The sequence below is a fragment of the Trichechus manatus genome, unplaced genomic scaffold (assembly GCF_000243295.1).
Source record: "Trichechus manatus latirostris isolate Lorelei unplaced genomic scaffold, TriManLat1.0 scaffold00225, whole genome shotgun sequence".
NCBI classification, from domain to species: Eukaryota; Metazoa; Chordata; class Mammalia; order Sirenia; family Trichechidae; genus Trichechus; species Trichechus manatus.
This window is the reverse complement of record NW_004444161.1, coordinates 2572217-2598068: the sequence shown is the minus strand read 5'-3', so window position 1 is coordinate 2598068 and position 25852 is coordinate 2572217. Positions and strand designations below refer to the sequence as shown.

The window sequence follows — 25852 nt, the reverse complement described above, 5'->3', positions numbered from 1 at the left end:
TTGTTTCTCCAAGACTGGGATCTAATCTCTCTTAAATAGTGCGTACTCAATAAACATTATTCATTGGGTGAAATAACAGAAATGAATCTTAATCCTCAGTCTTTAGATTGGGTTTTATTTTAAGTTCTGTATTTAGCAATTTAACAATTGAATCTACTTGTTTTAGAAGTGAAATGTTTATTTTCAAGGATCCTAAGTGTTTCTTCCCAAATCAGTATATAATGACTTCTATTACTGCGAAGTGAAGCAAATTTATATTTTTGATTTCAGCCTTCCTTCCCCTTCTTTTTATCTTTGGAGTTTGATAACCATATTTCTGAGATAGGAGGGATTTTGTTTTTGTTTTTCCTAAGAAAATGATTTACAAAATAGAGCAGGCTTCAAAATGAGAATAATTTTAGTAAGTTTTACAGATTGGGTAGGAAGATTCCCATTTTTATCCAGTTAACCTGACAGTTTGTCAGATAAGATACTGTATTAGTTATCTACTGCTGAGTAACAAAGCACCCCTAAATTTAGCAGCTTAAGATAACATTTATTATTTCAGTTTATGTGTGTCAGGAATTCAAACGCACCTTAGCAAGCTGTTCCAGGTCTCTAATGAGGTTGCAGTCAAGCTAAAGTCGAGTGCTGTGATCTCATTTGAAGGCTCCACTTGGGGAGGGGGTCCACTTCCAATTGTACTCGCAAGGTTGTTGGCAGGCCTGGGTCCCTCATCACATGGGCCTCTATATGGGGTTGCCTCACAGAATGGCAATAGGTTTTCCGTAGGGCAAGTGATCCAAGAGAGAGCAGCTAAAATGGACACCACAGTCTTGCATTCCATGACTACTGCCATAGTGTATTTGTTCAAGTAAGTCCAACTCAAAATGAAGGATAAAATCTTACACAAGGGCATGAGTCCCAGACGGCAGAGATCATTGCGAATATCTTAGAGGCTGCCTGCCATGGATACCCTGGCTGATAACTTTTAGGAGTTAAGAGGTAGGAATAACTTAACAAAAATGTGTTCAAGAGAAATGCAGTCAGACAAGGAGAAATGTGAGGTTTATAAGAAATAGATTTGTACAAGCATTATCTCTCTTGGAAAAAAAAAACACTTTTTGTCTTTTTTTTCCTATGATTAGAAGAGAGGCTTATTCCTTGTTTTCCTTGGGAATCTTTGCTTGAGGGGTGATGTAAGTGAGAGGAATCACACGCTGGAGAGTATATCACAACTGGAAATTATGCACTCCTTACCCACTGCCATTTTATGTGGTTGAAATTGTGTCAAAGTTAATATGAGCCAAGATAGCTTTAAGAGGGACAGAAGTTAGGAAAGATTTTGAGGTATGTGTTGAAAGAATGCCTATCAGCGGCAGGCTTTATGTTGGTGGGAGATCAAGGAAGGGCCTGGGCAGGAGTATCTTAGAATGGGAACCTGTCTTGGATGTCTCTTTTTAAGCGTTATTAGTTGGTACATACCACCTTCTTTCCTCGTTACTTAGCTGTCCATCCCCAGCACAGCTTTTGTCAATGAACCATATAAGCTTATTGGAGATAAAAAGTACAGGCTTCAGGGTGTGTTGGAGTGTCACCGTTTTGGCTGTAACAACCCAATGTGAAATTGCTGATGGTCTTCCTTCTTTGAAAGATGCATAAATCCTTATCAGTTAGGAAAGTACTATTCAGGTTTGTCTCTGATACCTCAGGTGCTTAACACCAACAGTTCTCAAAATGTAAATTTGACTTTTAAATCAGGGCTCCCTTTCAGGTAAACACACTTCATTTATAGTAAATTGCAGCCAATTTATTGATATGGTTCTGGGCCCTTCAGTGTCTGCAAAATTTTAAACAGATGCTTGAGAAAAATAACATAGTTAAATACTTCCAAACACAAAATATGTTATGGTAATAACTACTAGATAAGCCAAAATGTGCATCATAATTCATTATATATGATCAGGTTAGTGGGGAATATTTTATATGTTCTCTGGGCTTTTGTGTAGGTTAAAAGTTTATCATTTTTTCCATTTCACAGTATGTAAATATGAATTACCAAGAGATTGATCTTTTCTTTGATCTCAGTGCTAGGAAATTAGTCATTCAAGTTCATGATTTTCTGGTTCATTACTTAGAAAACTACTAATGTACAACTATATGTTTATTTTTTTATCCTGCATTTCCATTCATATTTGGAAACTGAACTGTTCATTGGCTGGCCCATGATAATGCATCAAAATCATTAAAACTGAAGTCTGTGAAATATACATCTAACTCATGTTGGTTTCTCATTGAATTATTTTACTTAATAGTTTTAAACAATTTAATGAAATATGTGCACTTCTGTAACTTTAGGTTCATGGTTTTCTTTCCCATTATTTTGTTTTTCTGACAAATTTCTTGGCATAGATTCTACAATACACTGAAAGCCCCTTAGCTGACTTGAATAAGTTTACATCATATTTGGGGCAAGAACTTTAGTGATATAGAGATGAGGAAAGATATTTGTGGTTTCAAGTTTAGGCATCAGGTTTAGGGAGTTTAGCTCTGCGGTCAGCAGTTTGTTTATACTTCAAGAATAGATTGCATAGGATTTCACAAGTATTTGAATGAAGGAACGAGATTTTAACAAGTGAGCCAAGCTTGCAGAACCCCTCTTCCACGTAGTGATTTGTAGAAGTCATGAATATGGGGGAAAGAAAGAAATGGATAAGACAGCTGCTAAATACACACACACCCACCTCTCTCTCCTCTCCTTTTATTTTTCTAGAGTCATAGAATTTTATAGGTAAAAGCAACCTTGGAGATCATCAAGTTCAAACCCCTTGTTTTACTGGTGAGGAAACTTGAGACTTCACAATTGAAGTGAATTTCCCAATGCTCCCAGCTAGCTAAAGGAGGCTGAATCAAATCCATGTTTTCTACCAGTCTGTTTTCATTATTGAATGTTTTCTCCTCTGATTTCTGACTTTCTGTCATTCCAGGCTGCCCTCAATATTTATTTTAATATCTTGTTTCATTTGTATAAAGGCAGTTCAGTGAGAATTACAGCTTTTGCTTTTTTTTTTCAATTCCACAACACTCACAGGAGTGGCCATGTTAGTGGGCATGGAGTGTGGTGTGCACCGAGGACGTGGGTTGGGATATGCTGCCATGGTTGCTGCTGATTACAGTCATGTTGAGTAATTAATAGTATGGTTAAGTAAGAACCAGGACAATTAAATGCTGATATACATTATAGTAATGCTGATGATAAATATGATAAATTTCACTTAAAAGTTAAAACAGACAGTGGAACATTTCTTACAAAACAAACTGAAGAAATGAAATAAGCCTAAAATTCCCAGTTTTTTTTTTTTTTTGGTTACATTTAAATGATATGTACTAATTTTTTCTTTTACTTAGATCCATTTTCGTAGCACTCATTATAGAGTAAAATTAAAGAACAGGAAAAAACCTTCAGAAAACAAAACTAGTATTGTAAATCTTTTTGAATTAAAAAACAGCTACAAATGGTATGCCTTTTAGTAACAAAAACTGCTCTTACAGGACCAGATCTTTAAATTTAGTGAATGTTTCTTTTTTTTTTTATGTGTTTAAAGTACCTTGTGACCTCTTAGTACTTAGCTATTTCCCTTTACTCCTTAGAAAGACCTCCTTGTGGACTTACCCTCCCTTCATTTCTCTACAATTGTTGCTTGAAGTTTTAGGGGTGAGATTGGTTATCAGGTTTTTTTCTTTCTTTCTTTTTTAATTTCTACCCAATCTGTTCTCAACTACTTTGGTGGTCTGTTCTTTTGGAACTGGGGAAATAAAATGCTGGGCCACCTATTTGTTTCCTAATGGCGCGTATAAAGTGTTTTCTCATAGAATCTCCTATGTTCTCATGCCATCGAATAATACAACATGATATCATTTAAAGATTTTTGAAATCTAAAATAACCAACAATCTAGTTACTTTCTACTTGAAAAAACATGGAAAATTTCTAAAAAGATACAAGTAAGTGAACTTCCTTATCTTTAAGTCTTAATAGAATTTTCATATTAAAAGTAACTCTTTCAGTATTCATTTTATAACTTTATCTGAATTAGGACTTCTATTAATTATAAATTCCACTATTTTGATGCCTAAGACATATTGAAGAAAAGTAACCATCTGTAATGAGTATTTAAATGAGACTACTCATATGTCAATCATCACATACCAGTGATTTAACACTGTTTGCTCAGGAAGAGATTTATGGAATTGGTTTGGTTCAAATAAAAGTGTTCAAGCCAACGACTTCTTGGAGACCCCCCAGACTCCTTTTTGTTTTTGCTGTCCTCCCCTCTGCATTCCCCATCTCAGTGGTACATAACTGCTCTTTGTCATGTATAGTCGTTTACACAGACTGTGCCATCGGAATACTTAGTGCCGTGAATTACTAAAAGCTTAGTACAGTGTTTCGTATACTAATATTACTTTATTTGATGTACACAGGGATATTTTGATTAGAGCTACTTAATATTTTACAGATGGGCTTTATATTAGACATACCAACAGCTATTAATAAAATAATTCCTGTCTATTTCTTTTGTGGAAATACTCTACTCTTTTGAAAAGAGAACTACAATGTTACAAATACAGTTAGTCAAAAATACCATCTCTTGTATAAATGTAGGCATCTACTGGAAGTAAACACTATAGAAAACTATTATTATTCTTGTAAACTTTAATAAATTAGTAACTGATATAGTGAAGAAGGAGCCCTGGTGGTGCAGTGGTTAAGAACTTGGCTGCTAACCAAAAGACTGGCAGTTGGAATCCACCAACCACTCCTCGGAAACCCTATGGGACTGTTTCTGCTCTGTCCTGTAGGTTTGCTATGAGTCAGAATCGACAGCAACAGGTTTGGTTTTCTTTTTTATAGTGAAGGAGCCCTGGTAGTGCAGTGGTTAAGTGCTCAACTGCTAACCGAAAAGTGGGCAGTTTGAACCCACCAACCGCTATCGTGAGAAAGATGTGGCAGTCTGCTCCTGTGAAGATTACAGACTTGGAAACCCTGTGGGGCAGTTCTACTCTAATTGACTCAACGGCAAAGAGTTTATAGTTATTAATTATATTAATTTATTATTAAATATTAAATTAATATTTTAATCTGTACTGCCTTCTAGGTAGAAGTTTTTTCTTTATGCCCTGTTACAAGAGGTTTGTTTAGACTAAACTTTATTTTTTTAAATGAGAAAACTTCATCCAAAATCATGTCAGAAAAGTATATCTGTTTCTCAGATTTTTGCATTGGTAAAAAAAGAAATTGAGCCAGGAACTACATATTGCCTTACCAATTAAAAGATACTTTCATGTACGTTGTAGAGCCCTGGTGGCACAGTGGTTAAAGTGCTCGGTTGCAAACTGAAAGGTCGGTGGTTTGAACCCACTGGCTGTTCCTTTGGAGAAATATGTGGCATTCTGCTTCCGTAGGGATTAAAGCCTTGGAAACCCCATGGAGCAATTCTGCTCTGTCCTACAAGGTCGCTATAAATAGGAATCAACTCGACAGCAGGGGGATTTTTGGGTTTCATATACCTTGTCTCAGTTGAGGCTCATAGCACCCCTGTAATACAGATAAGAGTGATTTTCCCCATTTACAGGAAACAGAAGCTCAGAAACTTTGCTTATAATATCTAAGGTCACACAGTAAGTATGGCATAATTAAAGCTCCAATTTTAAATTCATTGTCCAAATAAACAGTGTCGTCAAAACCTCAGTACATTCCTCTAAAGCAGTCATTATAGTGCCTACATTCTCTAATCACGGTATAATAAAACTGAAATTAATTTAAAATAAAACCCTAAACATTTATATTTTCTTAAAAAGTAGGTTCTTCCAAATAGTCATTGAGTAAATTCATAATAAAAGTATTGTTATTAATATCGCTGTGGTCATTGTAATAGAAGTAAGAAAATATAAGAATTTAGGAGATTTAAACAAAACTTACTCTGATTTTTAGAATATTTTAAATAAAATCCTCATTATTTCTGTATATATTAGACATATAAAACAATATTATTTGAAGCAAATCCATGTTAATTCACGCTAATTTATGTACCTTTTTAAGACAATTATGCCAAATTTCTCTTTACTGTATTTTGCATTTATATGCCCTTTTTTATTAGACCAAATATAAGTTACATAAGTATCAATCCTTTTGTATTTATACTTTACCCAATCATTGGTACATCCTATGTAAATAGTCAAAACATTGTTAAATTTTCTAAGGGTATACCTTGATTGTGTCTTCTTTTGACCTATAATAAATTCCATGAAGTCAGATATGATTCATAGGTCACAGATTTTTAATAATTAGTTGGGTTTCCTAAAATCTAAAATGGTTGCTATTTATCAAATGGTACTAAACTTACTGTGTGGTTGGTCACCCTTAAGGCATTCTTTATAGTTTTTCTAAATTTTTTTAAACAGCTTTGAGTTATCATTTACATGGCACAAAATTTGCTCATTTTTATTTTTTTTATTGTTGTAGTTTAAATGAAGTTTACATTTCAAGTTAGTCTCCCATACAAAGATTTATACATACATTGTTAATGTGACCCTAGTTGCTCTCCCCTTACTATGACAGCACACTCCTCCTTTCCACCCCTGATTCCCAATGTCTATTCAACCAGCTCCTAACCCTCTCTGCCTTCCCATCTCACCACTGGACAGAAGCTCCCCATTTAGTCTCTTGTAGCTACTTGAGCTAAGAGGCACACTCCTCGCGAGTATCACTTTATGTCCCACTGTCCAGTCCAGTCCCTGTCTGAAGAGTTGGCCTCGGAAATTGTTTTAGTTCTGGGCTGATAGAGAATCCAGGGGCCTTGCTTTCCATGGTTCCTCCAGTCTCAGAAAAATTCACCCATTTTTAAGTGTGCATTTCCATGTCTTTTTTTTTTTTTTCTTCTTTTTTTGAGATAATTGTAGATACACCTGCAGTTTCAAGAAATATACAGAGAGATCCCTTGTACACCTTGCCCAGTTTCCCCAGATGGTAACATTTTGCAAAACCATAATATCACAAGTAGAATATTAAAATTGCCTTGCTTATTCAGATTTTCCCAGTTTTAATTTTACTCGTGTATTAAGTTCTGCACAGGTTCACTTATCCACCGTCGCAGTCAAGATGCTGTGACTTCTAGCACAACAGGGATCCCTCCTGTTGCCCTGTTAACACTACATGCACCTTTTTGCTGGCTAATGAACATCTTATGATGTGCTTATTTACCATCTGTATGTCTTCTTTGGTGAAATGTCTGTTTATGTCTTTGCTTATTTTGTAATTGGATTGTTTGTTTTTTTACTGTTGAGTTTTGAGAATTGCTTATTCTAGATACTAATCAGATAAGTGGTTTGCAAATATTTTCTCTCAGTCTGTACATTATTTTATCTTCTTAACATGGGCTTTCTTTCGAAGAACACAAGTTTTTAATTTTGATGAGGTCTGATTTATCAATTTTTAGTTTTATTGATCATGCTTTTGGTGTTAAGTCTAAGAACTCTTTGCGTAGCCCTAGATCTAGAAGATTTCCTCCTTTTTTTCCCTAAGTTTTATAGTTTTGGGTTTTACATTGAAGTCCATGATCCATTTTGAGTTAATTTTTGTACAAGTGTGAGGTTCATCTAATTTCGTTTTTTTTTAAATCAGTGTTTTCCATTCATCCATTTATTCAGCCAACAGCTATTTACTGTACACCTAATATATTCAAGGCACTGGTTTGGGTACTGGATTTATCCGTGTAACCTATTGTGTTGAATCATGTCCTCATCTTAGTACTTCCAAGCAATCTTTACATAGTATCATGTTAACAGAAACTCATGCATATTGAAATTGTGGCTTCACTTTGTCCACAGTAACTATTAACTGATAGTTAGCACTGTATCATACAAAACAAGGACTGCCTGTATGTGTTTTTAAAATTAAAAAAAAAAGAAACTGTTAATAAAATTGAATAAAAGTACAATATGATAGTTGTTTCCAAAGTTATAGCTGTCTTAATGAACATGTGTGAAAAAATATTACTATACTATAATCAAGAAATATACTTAAAAATTCACGTCTCAACAATTATAAGATTGATTTCAAAGGTCTAGGAAGGTAACATACTATCCACAAAACACTTTATAATTCAAGTTACTGGGGATGTGAGCGTGTTGTAAAGGTCTATAGGAGAAATTTCTTATTAATTGATAATTTTTTTTTGTGCTGCTGCCAAAAGGAATCCTTTGACTTGTTGAATCTTCCTATGAACTCTTAAAGTTATCATTTCTAGAAACATATTGATAGTGGTTAAAGATAATCATAGTGCTTAACTACCAAAAAGGTATCTCTGTTTTCATACAATCATTTAGCCTGATGACTGAATACTTTACCTTATTTGCTAAATTCTGTTGTGATATAATAATAACATAGCATATCAATCTAAGCTGAGATTTTCCTTGAGTCTTTGGTGTTCTTCATTCTCCTTTGCTCCAGGTGCGTTGAGACCAATTGATGCATCTTAGATGTCTGCTCACTAGCTTTTAAGACCCCAAACACCACTCACCAAATTGGGATGCAGGACATTTTCCTAATAAACTTTGTTATGCCAGTTGACCTAGATGTCACCCGAAACCAGACCCCTGCCCCTGCTACTCTGTCCCTCGAAGTGTTTGGTTGTATTGAGGAAGCTTCTTAGCTTTTGGTTTATTCCAGTTACTGCTGATTATGTGATTTGATATTGACTGTTGTCTCCAAGCCATCAATAAGTTATTATATTTTATGTTTGTTTACTGTGTCTTGCTTCTTGTTTTGTTTTGATATGCCCGCATAGGCCGGTCGTGTGAGCTGCTTTGATTATTGGTGTCTTTGAAGCTGTCTCGTCCTGTCACCAGGTGGTTAGAGCTGCTACTAGGTAGGTGAGCCCAGGAGTCTGTTTACTTTTCTTGTGTGGATTCAGCTCAGGTATCCAGGTCATCAATCACCGAGTGTGTGGTGCAGGCTCTCACCTACAGTCCTAGATGGACAGGGCTACATAGTGCTGATTAGAGCAGGCACAAGTATCTGGCTGCAGTAGGGGGTTATGTGCTGAGCAGGGTAGGGGGCTGATGACTGCCCCTGAGTGCCTGGGTGGAAGGTGTGTCCCTGTTCCCTAGAGCACATAGGTGGGTGGGTTTTGCAGCCGGACTTTGGGCACCCAATGCTATTGACTGTAAGGACTGGGAGGTACCACTTATTCTTGGACCTCTTTCTTGGCCCCTGATGTGGGGAGGTGAGGACCCTGCTTAATGGGTAGAACGGTGTCGGAATGTCACGAATCTGCCGCTGCCCTTTAGCTGTTGCAGTTGAAAATAGGCTTCAGGTATGTATCTTTGTACTGTGCTAATGAGGGCCTGTACTGTTGAAATGGGCCCACACAGATCTAGGCAGGGGTGAAAGGTATTCAGAAGTCCGTGGACCCCTTATGCCTGTGCCTAGGCAAAGGAGCTGTGCCTACCCTGAGGTTCTGGTTCAGGGGAGCTGGCAGATTTCTTTTTCCTGTTTGTTAATTTTTTCCCTCTCCAAAGTCTGGAGAATGGCTCGCGGCATGCTATGGGTCCCACTTCTGGCCAGGGGGGCACGGCAATCGCTGAAGTCAGACCAGGACCAATCGCTGAAGTCAGACCAGGACTGGAGCAGAGCGGGTAGAGGGTGCGTGAATGGGAGAGAGGTACTTCCCAGAGAAGGAAGGGTTTTTTTGATCCCATGTGGTAGGCTAGTCTCTTGCTCTTAACTTTCGCAGATCCAGCATCGCTTTCCCCTGGTTCCAGAGGCTTGTGCAAACTCTCTGCAGCTCGGTTTCTCCCGCTGTGGAAAACACATCCCGAGTACTACTGCTTGTCTCAGCCCACGCACACCGGCTGATCCAGCCTGCAGGGTGCCTGCCGGGTCACGTCTGGTGAATCCTCTCTGCTTCTGAACTGTCTCTCCCTCCCCCTGCTGCTCAGTCCAACTCCTTAACTTTGTCTTTGATGTTCAGGGCTCCTAGATTGTAATATATAATCAATTCGCTTGTTTTTTCGGGTCTCTGTTGTAAGAGGGACCACAGGAAACATCTGACTACTCCACCATCTTAGCCCTACCTCTCTCAGTTTCTTAAGAGAAACCACGTCTTCATTTTGCACGGGTGAATATGTGTGTACGGGGGAGAGGCTGTCATCTCTTATCCGGTATACACACATTATCTCATTTCATTCTCACAAAAATGTTAAGAGGAGGATGTTATCTTTATGACCTAGGTAAGGAAGGAGTGACCCAGAGATAGTAATCCCCTGAATTTTGTCACTGTTTTCGCTCCGAGTTTGTTCCTTAATTATGATGTGTTTTGGAGTCCCAAAGATCTTGAGGGTTCTGCAGGTAGATAAGCTTCTGCTTCCCTTTCTGCACTATTCCAGGCTACTTTCCTTCTTTCTCTGCACAGCTTCATCTTTAACCACTCCTCTTTCTACTTTTCATATTACAAAAGTTTGTTCAAATCTCATGTCCAGTGAACATGCTGTTTTCATTCTCTTCTAGGTTGTTTTTATCTTTTTATTCCTTTTATACTGTTTTAGTGGGAGGTAAAGGTAATAAATATGTATACTCAATCTTACTTCTTTAGCAGGAATCTAAGAATTAACTGTGAAAGTTATTTTCGAAAGAGTCAAAACATTGTTTCTTCTATCTCCTGTCCAGTTGCTATCTTTTATGAATCACAAATTGTTGATGAAATGGTACCCTACGATTTATATTTTTCCTGGTACTGGTTTAAAACCTACTCTTAAAACCATGTTACCGTGAATAGAAATAACTTTAGAGTTTAGAACATTAAGCTATATGTAATATCAAAAGAGTATTTTGGAAGAAAAAATACTCTATATGTGCACAATGACCCTAGATATAGCTTGGTTAGAATGTTGTCAGATAGGGGTACAGTAGATTATTTAGAATTAGTAGTAGCTATTTACTCCATAAATGGACCTTTAGCTAAGCAAGAAGCTTTATGCACTCTTTCAAGTAAATATTTTTCAGAGGCTTTTTGTATTTTTGAATAATGCTGGAATCTTCCTAAAATCATTTCAGGAGACAGCGAGAGATAGCTACTGTTGAGTAGACTCTGCCTCATGGCAACCCTATGTACAGCAAAAACAACATTGCCAGTCCTACGTCATCGTCACATCCTCATGTTCAACTCCATCGTTGTGGATATTATGCAAATCCATCTCACCTAGGGTCTCCTTCGCTCTTATTGGCCCTCTGCTTCACCAAATATCAGGAGGGATCAATCGCTGAAGGAGGATATCAGGCTTGATCCAAAGCAAGCGAGTATGACAATGATCTGTTGTGATCCATGAGGTTTTCATTAGCTAATTTGCAGTAGTAGGTTGCCAAGACTTTTTTAGTCCATATTAGTCTGAAAGCTCCGCTGAAGTCTGTCCACCATGTGTGACCCTGCTGGTATTTAAAATACTGGTGGTACAGCTTCCAGCGTCAAAACAATACACAAGCCACCACAGTACAACAAACTAACAGACAGGTGGTAGAAAATCATATTGATTTCTATTGACGTCATCTCAGTTACTGTGTCACAGCAGCACAGGACTTTAGGAACAGCAAGTTCGGTTTGAAATGTAAGATATAATAATAACCAAACCAGTTACCATCATCCAAATCCACATGTTGCAGAGTAGAACGGCGCACCAGAGGGTTTTCGTGGCTATGACTTTTCAGAAGCAGATTGTCATATCTTTCTTCAGTGGCACCTCTGGGTGTGTTTGGACTGCCAACCTTTTAGTTAGTAGTATCCACACATTTAGCCGTTTATACCATCTAGGGACTCCAAGATATGATAATATATAAACCAACATATGAAATTCTCGTGTATAAGATTAAATGAGGAAGATAGCTGCCTCTCAGCTGATGTTCAAGTTTATCCACAGTACCACTGAGCCTTCAAGGTTCCTCAGTTTGCTTACCAGTCCCTATTCAGTAGCCATTAGTTCCAGGCTTCTGAGTCTCCTGGTCACTACCATGCTGCATTAGTGCATTTGAGGGCAATTTGGAATTGAAACAGAGTATTTTGGCCTTAAACCAAAGCAGAATATAATAGCTCTGAGACACAGGAGCATTACTTGACTACTGTAATAATAAACAATAGTTTAGAAAACAATCAAGATTCATTTTTATTAAATTAAGTATTAACAGTGATTTAATAAACAGTCAAGATTAATTAAATTGATAGCTATGTTTGTGTAATTCCAGGAAAACAGAAATTTTTGAATCATTCATTTGCTTGTTTGATCATTGTTTCATTTGGTGTGTCATCCGATTTAAAAAGTGGTTCTGAGATTTATTTTCTGCTAATCATTCTCTATAAAGTGTACATTTAAATTTAGTAAATAGTATCAATATCTTTAGGAGCCCTGGTGGCGCAATGGTTAAGAGCTATGACTGCTAACCAAAAGGTTGGAAGTCCAAATCACCAGCCACTCCTTAGAAACCCTTTGGGGCGGTTCTACTTTGATCTATAAGGTCACTATTAGTCAGAATCGACTTAACAGCAATTAGTTTGTTTTTTTTGTATCGATATCTTTGATTCTAAATATTATCAAGCCAACGTCCAAGGTCACCAAGAAACACGACTTACACATAAGCAGCGGATGGAACAACACTTTCCTCACATAGAGAAGGGACAGAACAAGGTCAGCTTCAATAGTGGGCCCTGGTTCCCCATAGCTAGCAGGTCACTCCCCACAGCCGACACAGGGCTGGTAGAGTGCACGCACTCCCCTCGTGTTGCAGTTGAGAAACACCATTCCCTCCCCACCAGGAACAGGTCGAGTAGTGGGGTTGACCAGGTGCCATATGACACCACATGCATAAGCAGAACAAAGATGTGCCCGTTAGGCCTGTAACAGGAAAGGAGTTCCCCTAATAAGGAGGAAGAAACGAACACGGAGTGAGGCACAGTTCCCGCTTCCACTATCAGGGAATGTTCTGGACCCTAGGCTTCTGATCACATGGCTCAGGTGAGAGTTGCAAGGCCTTACAAAAGACTATCCTCCAAACAGATGTTAATTTTATTACCATTCTGACAAATAAGGAGAAAATACAGTATCCTGATTGCCTTGAATTTTTTTCTTAGTAATTTTTTTGCTTCTCTGAATGGAAGATTTTCAACTTTGAAATCTTCTGTACATTTTTTTTTGTTAGCATAATTTCTCCTCTGTAACCTAAGTAGTTTAGAAATTTTTTGTTTATTCCTGTCAGATGGTAAATAATGATGTAATATTTCTACTTTTGGAGATCAAGAGAAAATATATTTGGTTTCATTCTGAAGCTTCTTAGAATTTTAAAAATCCTCTGCACAAGAGGAAGAAGCTTTGAACAAAATAAATTCAAATATAAATTAATATGAATAAATGAGTTAATTTACCATTCATATTGTAAAGTTTTATTACTTTTTACAGTTATTCACTCCTTCCTGTAAGAGGATTGTATATCTGTAGCTATTGTGATATGACTTGATGAGTCTTAGTGACTCTGGACTTGGTCTTTGACCAATGATATATTGCAAACAACATAAGCCTTTTCCAAGCAGAAGTTTTAAATGAGACTGTAGTTTAGCTTGACCTTTCTCTTTCCTTCCCCTTTGTTATGAGACTGGGAATGTCCCCCGTAAGTGCTGTTTCATCAGCCTGGGTCTCGGATGAGAAGACACTAAACAAAGTGAAGCAGACACACAAATGACCTCTGGCAGCAGACATGTTCTAAACCACTTAGAATTTCCAGGTTGCAGTCCTAGGGTGGTGCAAACAGTTAACATGCTTAGCTGCTAACCAAAAGATTGTCGGTTCAAGTCCACCCAGACACTCTGAGGAGAAAAGCCTGGTAATCTACTTCCAAAAAATTAAAGAAAAAACCAAACCTGCTGCCATTGAGTTGATTCCAACTCAAAGCAACCCTATAGGACAAAGTAGAACTGCCCCATAGGGTTTCCAAGGAGCGGCTGGTAGATTAAACCACCCAAACTTTTGGTTAGCAGCCATCGCTCTTAACCACTGCGCCACCAGGGCTCCTCCAAAACATCAGCCATTGAAAAACCCTGTGGAGAAAGTTCTTCTCGGAGACACATGGGGTCGCCATGAGTCAGAATTAACTAGATGGCAGCTGGGTTTTTGGTTTTGGTTATATAGCAAAGTTGACCTGTACAACCCTACTATGCATTTGAAGAATTGTTTCAGGCACCTTATGTTACAGTAATCTCAGGAAGTGCTTCAGTTATAATTGGCATACATTTAGTATCTTTCCGTAAATTGTATAGCTTCTTATATATTAATTTTTTAAAGTAATTACCAATCTTTTCACATATACATATAGTAGACATCCACAGTTCTGAAAGCATTTGAGTTATTTTAGTTTTCATAAAACTTCATTGATACTAAGTTCAAAAGATTTACATTAAGCTCTTCGCTTTTCTCATTAAAATTTGTCTTAAGTCAGTGGCAGCGTTGTAAGCCTGATCACATGCTTTATTTAAATATCAGATAAGTTTTTTTTATGTTATGTAAAATAGCCCTAATCTGCAACATTGTTGAATCCAGGGACTTCAGCAAGGGTGTCTTCAGCTAAAAATCTTGACTCAGATTGACTTGAACTATAAGGAAGTGTGTTAACTCTCACACAGTTGATACAGCGGCTCAGTGACCTCATCAGTATCTCAGTTTCTTTTCATCTCCTTGCTCTGCTGTCTTTTGTAAGTCCGCATTACCATCAGCCTGAATAAGGAGAAAAGGGGGACCATCTCCCTCTTTTATTGACAAGCATTGTGTGACCTGTTTTTAAACCAAACACTGGCAAAGGGAATGAAATTACCATAAATGCTTAAACCAGTCATTTGGAATGAAATGAATAATAGGGAGTCAGACACAGATAACTACATCAGAAATATGTCTTTATTGATATGATCTTTAAATATTTCATTATCCTACACAAACTGACAGTTACTGTGTACTATTTGTTTTTACTACATATTATTGGTAAGCAGAAAAGAAAGTAATATTATTCAAGAAGCCCCATACTTTTTGGTCAAATATGCCGATAATTAAATTTGATTTTGTTTCATTTTACAGGAATCTACTTGTGAACTCCTTTGTAAAAATTTTCTTCTTCATTATCTTTTGACCTGATCTCCACCAGCTCAAAAAAAAATCTTTTATTTGTATATGAAGTAGACTAATTATGTTCTTAGAAGGGTAAATATTATTTCTAAAAAATAAACGTCTGTTTTCCTCATCTGTTTTGAGTAAATAAATTAACTGTCAGCATTGGTTTCATCACAAAATAAATATTTACTCCAAAACTATGATTTCAAATACAAAAACTACCTTAATGTTTTTCAAGTTGAAATTCTCAGATTTTTTTGACTGAAAAATTGGCACAAGTGACAAGAGTGCTCTACGTTTTAGTGTTTCAATGTTAAATATCTTTATAGCAAGATTTTCTTTTAAAACTTTCGGACAAATCTGAAGACTTTGGACTTTGAAAACAAATCTTGATTGATTCAGCCCAACCACCTGTTTTCAAGAATTTGAAATTGTGCAAGAACCCATCCTGAAACTGCGTCATATTTCATGTTTCTGGTAGAGCCAGATGTAGACAGATTATTAATTATATCAGAATAACGTCTTTCATGCCACTGCTATTGACGCTGTCATTGGGCATGCTGGGTGAACATATTAAAATTTTTTGTGGAAGATAATACAGGCTTTGTTGTTGTTGTTTTGTCTTTTGGTTTTTCTTGGTTTGGTCATTGATATGAAAGAATTGCATTTACAAGAAAAAAAAAACCATGTTTGAAATAACACACAACTAAAGGAGACAAAGAATTGTGTACCAAACCCTACATAGCTATGCAAATATCAACATGAACAAATAAGTTCATTTGGCAGTTAGAACATCAGGATAGTTGAGATATCACTAAATACGTTTTAGCAAAGTGCTCATCATTTTCATTTCTCTTAATAAAAATATGATTTTGTCTAAAAGTAATAGCTAACATGTATTGATTGTTAGCCATGGAATGAAGTATATTTACATTATCTCATTTAATACAACAGGCTTTCAAGCTATAGGTATTAGGTATTATCATCATTATTTTTCCACATTACAGGTGAAGAAATTAAAGCTTAGAGTGGTAAAGTCACTCCCCCAGGTTCCTGTAATTAATGACTGGTGGAGCCAGGATTCAAACTCAGGTCTGTCTGAATTCAGAGCCTATAACACTGTGCTGCTTCCATGAGTTGCTTCACAACTTATGCAATGGATGGCATGTCCTTTTGAGAGTTTTATCACTTTTCTGACAGTCCCAGCCTACATTCTACATACCTGTTACCCTAAAGAAGAACTGGGGTTGGGGATGGAACACTACTGACACTCTTCCCTTTCTCCAAATGCTACCCTTATGATACCAGTCTTCCTCAGAGTGATTTATGGCCCAAGGGAAAACATCCAGTGTTCTTAGCCAGTATGAAGGACTGCTATAACGGGAAAAAGAAGTCCTAAAAGGGCAACTTGCAGTATTGCTTAGCAGCAGGAGAATAGACAGTGAGGTATAATCTTGCAGTTTTCATTAGCTGAATTACGTGAAAATGAAATATAACCTTGCCCACTTTTCTTTGTCTGAATTATGTGTGTATGAGCTTCAACCCTTCAACCTCCCCAGCGTTTTTTTTTTTTTTTTTAAAGAACCAGCTGCTAGCTTTACCTGTTTTTACCCACCGGATGCTTTCTGAATCACATTATTCAGTGCTCAATTTAAGTGGTCCCCATTAAAGTCCAGAGCCTAGGGAAATCACCCTGATTCTCTGTTCCCTAGCAACAGCCCTGAGACTAACAACAGCTGCTTAGCCATATGTCACTAGAAAGGTGTTTTAGTGGAAATATACAGAAATTTATATTAAATACCTAAAAGCTTAAAATTCAAACACAGTAGTTACCGTGTTTGATTATTTGCCTTTAGTTGTGCAAAGACAAAAGAGAAGAATAAATGTTATGGTTTAAAATGACAGCGTGTATGCTTGATGAGCTTGGCAATCAATGCAATTTCTAGCCATTTTCTTGCTAAGTTAAATATGAATAACCATGATGAAAATAAAATACCTTTATTTTTGACTGGGAGTCTTAAGCTGTTAAAGTTTGTGTCAAAATTAAGTGTTACTTATGTTGTAATATGACATGGCACATTCAAACATTAAGCAAACGTAAAACTCCTTATAAATTTTGTTGATAACCTGTATTTTTAAGAATTTAATTTTTGTAGTTTAGCCACACATTTAGGAACTGATACCATTCTTGTGATATTATGTGTCATGGTGGGGGAGGTATCTTTTGAGGGTTTTTTGCTAAAAGAAATTTCCCCACGTTTTTAAATTATTAAAATATTGATTACATTCCTTTTTTTTCTGCCCCTATCCTTCTATAGCTTAAGCTTTTGGAATTCCAAGCAGTTCTCTGTAAAGGAGGAGTTAAAAATTACAATGGACTGTTTTTTCTGTTTTGATCAACAAGTGACCCATTATAGTGGCCATTATCCAAACAATATACAATAACTCAGTAAATATACAAGTGGATCATACCTTTTTTTCATTCTTAAAAAAACTCTTTGACATTCTTTTAAGTTTTACTCAAAAACTTATTCCTAATAATTTTCAAAATTTCTGGTCACCCATTTGTTTGTTTTTGTGAGTCCAGCTAATTAAAACCATGTTTTAAGTTCAGGTCATGCTTATGGTCATGAAAATTATTTGACGTATCCGTCTACATATAGATATATAAATAGATAGATAAATGATTTTTATGTGGAAATCACTATTTTTCCAAATTTTTGAAATACATCAGTAGTCAGCTTGGGTTTATAAAATAAGAATTTTTTATTTGGAGAAGAGATCATGATAGTAATTATTTGTATTAGTTAAAAACTTCTTCTGATTTAGTTTTTCTCAATGAATTTGCCCAGAAAAGGCTGCATATTTTAAGGCCAACACCAAATAGCCAGTCATTTTCTAAGTATTTTTATACTTGAAGTCCAATATATGTAATAGATAAAAGTATAGCTGTTCTAGTTGAAGGTTACTGTAACAGATAAAGGTATATAGCTGCTGTGGTTGAAGGTCAAGTAGAGCTAGGGGAGACTGGATACACCCTCTCTGGTACCTCTGAGAAATCCATAGGGCTGTGTGGAGAAGAACTGGAAAATTAGTCAACAGTATGCTTTTTAATTTAAAGCAACAACAAAACCAAACAGTCAGTTATTACTGTGGAGTTCTAGGTGTCTAATTTATAAAGTTTCTGAATTAGACTTCAGGGCCCATGTTACATTTTATTACAGTCTACAACCTAAGTGTAGACTGGCAAGAAAGAAACGAAAAGCCTGTTTCACAGCTGTTATGCATCTGGGAGTTTGGTTAAAAGGGTCTTGCTTAGCTTAGCATGGGTTGTGATAAAAAGCAGGGTCTAGAGACCTTTTAACTTAAGTCCAGTGCGCTGATCAGAGCTATATTTAATACTGGCCCCTAAGTCCACGTGATTATAATTTGTAAGAGTCTTTAGGACATCACACTTTTAAATCTTACCATGTGAAAAATGATTATGTCACCTGTGGACTTTAAAAGTAGCTAGCCAGCTGGGATAAAGAAGATGATCAAACCAAATATTTCTGAAATTTTCTGTCTCCGTTTTGCACTTATAATGTTTCAGCTATTCGTTGTAACATGCTACTACTATTAATATGCTTTAATGGGGAATTTTAATTCTGGTAAATGAATGCTTTATGTCAGATTTGTTACACGACTGAGAAAGATGGGTTACTTTTCCAGTGTAAGCCCTTATTCCACTCTGGCTTTCTCCCAGCCTTGCAGATGGGTCAGGGGCTGTGGAGAGTGGCCGGAAACCAGCTACAACAGGAAGGCTACAGTGAGCACGGCTACCTCACCAGAGAACAGAGCAGGAGAATGGCTGCCAGCAACATTTCTAATGCCAATCCTCGAAAGCAAGTCCAAGGAGGTATTGACATATATCATCTTCTGAAGACAAGAAAGTCTAAAGAACGGGAAGGATTCATTAATCTGGAAATGTTGCCTCCCGAGCTAAGCTTTACCATCTTGTCCTACCTGAATGCCACTGACCTTTGCTTGGCTTCGTGTGTTTGGCAGGACCTCGCTAATGATGAACTTCTCTGGCAAGGGTAAGTTTAACCCACCGACGTTTGATTCAAGTATCTTGGAGAGTAATTGTGTTTAAATGTTCTTTTTAGAATAGGTGTCTATGTATTATGAAATATTTATTGTTAACTTGTGCTTCTACTTTGAGTTGTTCGTTATTAAAACCTGGAAGAATAAAGATACAGTTATCATCAAATTCAAAGTAATATTGGGAAAAGGATGGTATAAAAGAAAATATTCTATTTATGAGTATTCTAATCCCTTTATAGTTAGAAGAGAGGTTACCAATCAAGATGTATTTGTTTATTATAAATCAGAAATTGTAGTTTATTCTAAAAATACAGCAGAATTGAGAAATGAGAATTTATAATCCAAAACTTAGAATGTTCACTCACCTGCTGTAGTTCGTGTCTCCCGTATTTGCATTCTATCAGATGGATAACCGTACTTAAAAATCAATAAGTATTACATAAACTGTAACTAGTGGAAATTGTATCTACTTTGGTAATGTTAGGTAGCAGGAGAATAAAGAATCAACTTGCTGAACTGGAAGTATAGTATAGAAATTTAGCAACTATTGTACCAGTTTAAATTTAAACTATGAATCTGGGAAAGTTTGGCAGAATAGAATCTGTTTTATTGAATCTAAGTTACTCCTTAAATCGCATCACATAATTATAGGCACATGATTTCTTTTTCTTTCTTTTTGAATCCTGGAGAATCACTGGATCTTGGATTTTCTAGCATTCTTAACCAAACTATATTTAAGTTTTATGATTTTAAAAGGGGATTTCACCTAGATGTAGACCATACCTTAAAAAAAAAAAGGCTTTTTATACTTAAATAATAAAACCTGATTAAAAGAATTAATTTTAAATTGACAAACTTTATTAAAAATGTATTACCATTAACAACATCCCCATTTTAGGCTTTCTAATGCCACAGAATTATAGTATTAAATATCAGTTCATTTCTTAACCTCTAAATAGGTAAAAGTACCATTATCATCTTATTCCTTCATTGCCTTGTCATAGTGAAGATACTGGGAAAGTGAGAGGGAATTCTATTAACTAATCTGCTTATAATCGCCATTATTGATTTTTTAATCATTATGTGAGTATAAAATGAAAGGACTTTAAAACTGGCTCATTCTTTATTTATAATCTCTTTCCTACATTTTAGTATTCCCAACAAATTTAATTTGTGTTTTTATAGCTAAACTTATTTTTTTTTTTAATTTATTTCTTGGCTTATATGAACTAAATCAGAATGTATTCTTCATTTGGTGTTTAAACCTGGATTATTAACTTCTGAAAGAAATGTTTCCTTTATTGTTTATCATGTAATTGTGCCTATTCTTGTGACACTTGGATTTTTTTTCTTTAAAGGGTATATTGCTTGCATTTGAAATTAAAGGCTGGCTTAGGGTTTTTTTTCCCCCCCTAATTTTTTTTTTTTTTTTTTTTTGTGCTTTAAGTGAAAGTTTACAATTCAAGTTAGTCTCTCATACAAAAATTTATACATACATTGTTATGTGACCTTAGTTGCTCTCCCTATACTATGACAGCACACTCCTCCTTTCCACACCGGATTTCCTGTGTCCATTCAACCAGCTCCTGACCCTCTCTGCCTTCTCATCCTGCCTCCAGACAGGAACTGCCTGTTTAGTCTCATGTATCTACTTGAGCTAAGAAGCACACTCTTCATGAGTATCATTTTATGTCCCGTAGTCCAGTCTAATCTTTGTCTGAAGAGTTGGCCTCAGGAATGGTTTTAGTTTTGGGCTAACACAGAGTCTGGGGGCATGTCTTCAGGGGTCCCTCCAATCTCAGTCAAACCATTAAGTCTGCTCCTTTTACTAGAATTTGAGTTCTGCACCCCACTTTTCTCCTGCTCCATCAGGGACTCTCTGTTGTGTTCCCTATCAGGGCAGTTGTTGGTGGTAGCCGGGCACCATCTAGTTCTTCTGGTCTCAGTCTGATAAAGTCTTCTGGTTCATGTGGCCCTTTCTGTTAGTTTTTATTTTAACTTTAGATGTGTTGGATACTTACTAATGTTGGAAGGTTCTGTTGCTTTCACATAGCATAGTAATAAAATTCAAAATTATAAGACCGGATTGAAGATACTGCTAAAATATTGATAATTTTCTAAACAATCTATTATACTTAGTTTTAGAATTAATGATTTCATTGGTTGGTAAAAATAATACAAAGGTCTAAATTAACCAAGAAGGGGGTATTCTCGTTAATTCCTCACAATATTTGATGTTATAGGCTGAGACAATAACTTTTTCTTATTTTGCTGTACTTTGTGGGGATAAGGAAAGAAGGAATTTTTGAGGCAAAAATCAATAATTAATCTCAGAAACTATTTGAGTATGTTTATCTCTACAAGTAGCATCTGTTTTTGAAAATGTACTGAAAATCAGATAATTTTGAGGCAAAGACTCATAAAAAATGTATCAGAATACAATTTCAGTATTCAGTATGTCTCTAGAAAATGCACTCATGCTTAAACATCTAAGGTATATAAGAATTTCCAGGCATTATAATAAACCAAAACCAAACCTGTTGCCATTGAGTCGATTCTGACTCCTAGTGACCCTATAGGACAGAGCAGAAGTGCCCCATAGGGTTTCCAAGGAGCAGCTGATGGATTCGAACTGCCGACCTTTTAGTTGACAGCCATAGCTCTTCACCGCTGTGCCACCAGTGCTCCAGGCATTATAATAAGATAAAATTTTAACTTTCAAATAATAACCAGTAACTAATGCCTTGGAACAAATCTGGAAACAATTCTCCCAATCGTCAGAAAATAGTGTGTTTTGAGTTACAAACTCTTAGCATTTTAGGTTTTATAGAATTTTTAAGCAGTAATGTGATAGGAAAAAAATCAGTGTTTTGAAGCAATATCTTAAAAACAGCTATGCTTAACATCGCAGCTTTTGATGTATATGTTGAAGTTGTGGCATTGAAAATAATCTCTCTGCTTAATATGCTTGTTAATATGCATATTGTTAAAAAAGCAGAAAGTTCTCCCACCGTCCCCCCACCCAGCAATCTTTTCCCCTATTCACTTTAGACAGTATTTCACAATAGAGCACATAGCTTACTTAATAGACCCAGTTTAGCTTATTAATAAAAGTTTAGCTTATTAGCTTATTCAGATTGCAAGCTCTAGAATAAGACTTCTTGGGTTCAAATTCTGCCCTTACATATGTTAGCTGTGCGACCTTGGGCAACTTACTTAACATCTCTGTATTTGTTTCTTTCTCTGTAGCAGCAACATCATAGGATTGTTATAAGGATTAAGCAAGTTAATACAATTAAAATGCTTAAAAATAGTGCCTAGCATTTATTAAACACTCAGTAAATGTTAGTGTTATTACTGTTATTATCAGTAGTTTATATTTAACTTCAGACAGTACTCACGAACGTCATTAATCTTCATTACTCTCAGTTATTAAGTGCTATCAAAATTGCTAAATTTAAGCTGTTTACCTGTCATACTCTAGAAAGCAAATAAAAAGTAAGTACAAAATTAAACATTTTAAACCTTAGCGCTGTAAGAGCTAATATTCTATCATTTCATGTTACTATTTTGTCATGTGTATTCATGTTTAACCTAGGAAATTAAATACAGTAATGTTTTCTTGTCTGATTTACTCTTATTTTTACAGGTTGTGCAAATCCACTTGGGGTCACTGTTCCATATACAATAAGAACCCACCTCTAGGATTTTCTTTTAGAAAACTGTATATGCAGCTGGATGAAGGCAGTCTCACCTTTAATGCCAACCCAGATGAGGTAAGTGAAGTACTTGAATATTTGTAACAGTTGAACTTTATTACTATCTTGCTATAGCTTTCCAGTACAAAAAAATTATAGGTAAAATAACAAGTCATTGAGCATACCTGTTGAGTCTCTCAGAAGCGCAGTATTTGAAGTTACTGCTACCTGCCATAGTCATTCTCACTTTGTCAAGTCACGTTCCAGTCTCTCTGCCTACACACTTTGTGTGGTAGCTGCTGTGACGTTTATGCGGTCCTCTTCTGACTTGATGGAGATACTAGGACAGTGTAACTGGACAGCACAACATTTTGATAATCAGAACATAGACTACGTTCATTAAATTCTATCTGCAGTATTTTCTTCATGTTTTATTGTTTCTACTTAGTAATAATGTTACTTTTATCAGAGGTGATCACAGAGGACGTGGTTCTAGTTTCTGACATCAAAATGTAGTTTTTAAATACTACCTTTAACAGGATAATTCCATGTTAACATAGAAATTCAAGATTCTGTTATAAAATTGAATTATTTTGTATTAATTATTTAATTGTTTCTCAAACTAATATATAGAAATGATCGAAATGTGAAGACAATTCTTTCACTGATTTTTTTTTTCTTCCTACTTTTATTTCAATATATCCTGGAAAATTTCATATTTTCAGAAATGTTTAAGTATCTCCTAGACTTATTCATAGAGATCTAATGGGTAATATACAATACTCAGATCGACTACTTTTTGGTGCATTATTTTCCTATGGAAAAATTTAACTGACAATTGTTTTGATTTACTTAACTTTCAAAAGCTTTTTTTTTTCATTTGTTGTAGAGATAGTAAGTCCTACTTAAATCATATGATCATGTATTTTCTAAAAGTATCTTTTGCCATGTTGTAATTAAGGCAGTGTATCTCCCATGTGAAATATTTGAATATCAAACAAAAGTGCTCCTTTTGTAAATACGCATATAATAATACAAATAGCATCCTATTTCAAAAAGTGAATTGATTTTCACTTGTTATGTATGATTTCTTCCTTTGCTAAAAATTTTATCTACATAAATTAGAAATGAAATAAACACCTTTGCAAAAGTTTACTGATACACGTGCTTATTATCAGCTGTCTTATCCTCACAAATGTAAGAAGCTATATATATATAATGAAGCCTGGGAGAATGTTTCAATTCAGATATTTGTTCCCTTTCTCTTCTCCACTGTTTAAAGGGGTTTTACTTTCAGTTAATAGAAGACTAATGCTCTAAATGAAAGTAGAATGATTTATAGGCAGTTAAAGTTCAAGTTATATATTTGAAACCAATATTAGAATCTCATGAGCTTTCCTTGGAAGACAAACTACCTGTTTATCATAGTTTAGGTTTTATTACTTATTTCCTTATTGCAAATTTTTTCTGATGTCTTTTATTGTAAAATATGCTTGTTTTTACTTTGTTCTTGGTCAAATCCCAGTTGTCTTCCTTGTAAACATATAGCAACAGTAAGCATGTCACTTTTCCCATCTTGCAGTATGGCATGCTTGCTCTGTACAAGAGATTCTGCTGCACTTAAATATTTGAAGAATGGCGTGGTTTCAGGGCCTTCATGATTCTTAATTCTGTATTAGAATTACATGTTAGTTGTTGCTAATTAAAACAATTTATATGAAGAGCTTTATAATAAGATCTGTATTTTGCCATAGTCTCACCAGGTCATTGAATGATGATTACTGGCAAAGAACTGAGGCAGAATAGTACAGTGTTTTATTCTAGATCTATAAGAATCAGGGAAGGCAACTATTACAAGCCCCAGTTTTATTATGCCCAGTTTATCAAGACATACTGGCTCCCATCATGAAGTATACTGAAGTTTAGTAAAACTGCTATCTTCAATTCATATCACTTAGAAATCTTATATTCTTAGAAAACATAACTTGGTAAGTATTTACAAATATAGATTTACAAAGTCAGAAAATTTGGGTATAACTGCCGATATTGATTATGGTAAATAGTCATTTCCTCACTAAAGAAATACAGATTTTTAAACAAATTATAAAGCCATCCTTTTTATGCAAAGATGAAAATACATATTGGGACTATGATATGGATAGTTTTAAATATCTGAATTGGAAAATGTAAAACGTAGTTAGATGTAAAACTATGTTTCCAGCTTTGTAGCTGTGTATGTCAGACTCTAGGGTTCTTGTTAGTACACCTTCCAGAGCCTTAGGAGGAGACAGAGAAAAGAGGTAAATTTAAGTCCTTTTGTTACCTGACAAAATTTTTCTTTTTTTATGTTTAAGTCAGTGTTCGCTAAGAGAAAGGATTGAAGTTACTAATTAAAAAAATAAGATTTTCAATCTTCAGATTTTACTTATCCATCCTACCTCCCATTATCATTGAGAGTTGGCTGTATTTTCTTTTTCCTTACTTCCTGGATTGATTTAAAGCTGTCCTGGGGCATTCCAGAAGTATTGAATTCACCAGTCTGAAAGGGCATGGAGCTGAGAGGCGTAGAGCTGAATCACTCAAAGTGTCAAGTAGCTCCAGAATTCTGATTCTGTACTTTTTTGAACACCAGTAATTTAGCAGGTGTCGCCTAATAGGACAATAGAATTCTTTGTAGAATGCACTTAGACTATAAATAGGCAAAGAAAGACATTGAAATACACCTGATAGGTGCAAAGAAATGAAGGGAAGCACTTTAATTGACTAAATTCTATACTTTCTTTCATTGATTGATACAAATAATTACTGTCAGTTTGGTTGTTAACCAAGCCAGATCTTTCAAATTGAAATCATGTAAGTTAAATAGTTACCCTAATAGATGTGATTATAAAGA

General features: G+C 35.6%; 1 protein-coding gene across 2 annotated transcripts in view; it reads left to right on the top strand.

The window, feature by feature from the left end:
- The window catches only part of FBXO8 (F-box protein 8), a 51855-nt gene that overhangs the window by 1765 nt on the left and 24238 nt on the right, over positions 1-25852 (top strand). The window contains exons 2-3 of one of the 2 annotated variants that reach the window (XM_004388958.2): positions 18921-19254; positions 22911-23037. In XM_004388958.2, the coding sequence (XP_004389015.1) occupies positions 18929-19254; positions 22911-23037 (453 nt within the window). In that variant the 5' untranslated portion in view covers positions 18921-18928. Of the gene's footprint in view, positions 1-16804; positions 19255-22910; positions 23038-25852 lie in introns of those variants that run through there. The other variant, XM_023742935.1, reaches the window with a different exon arrangement.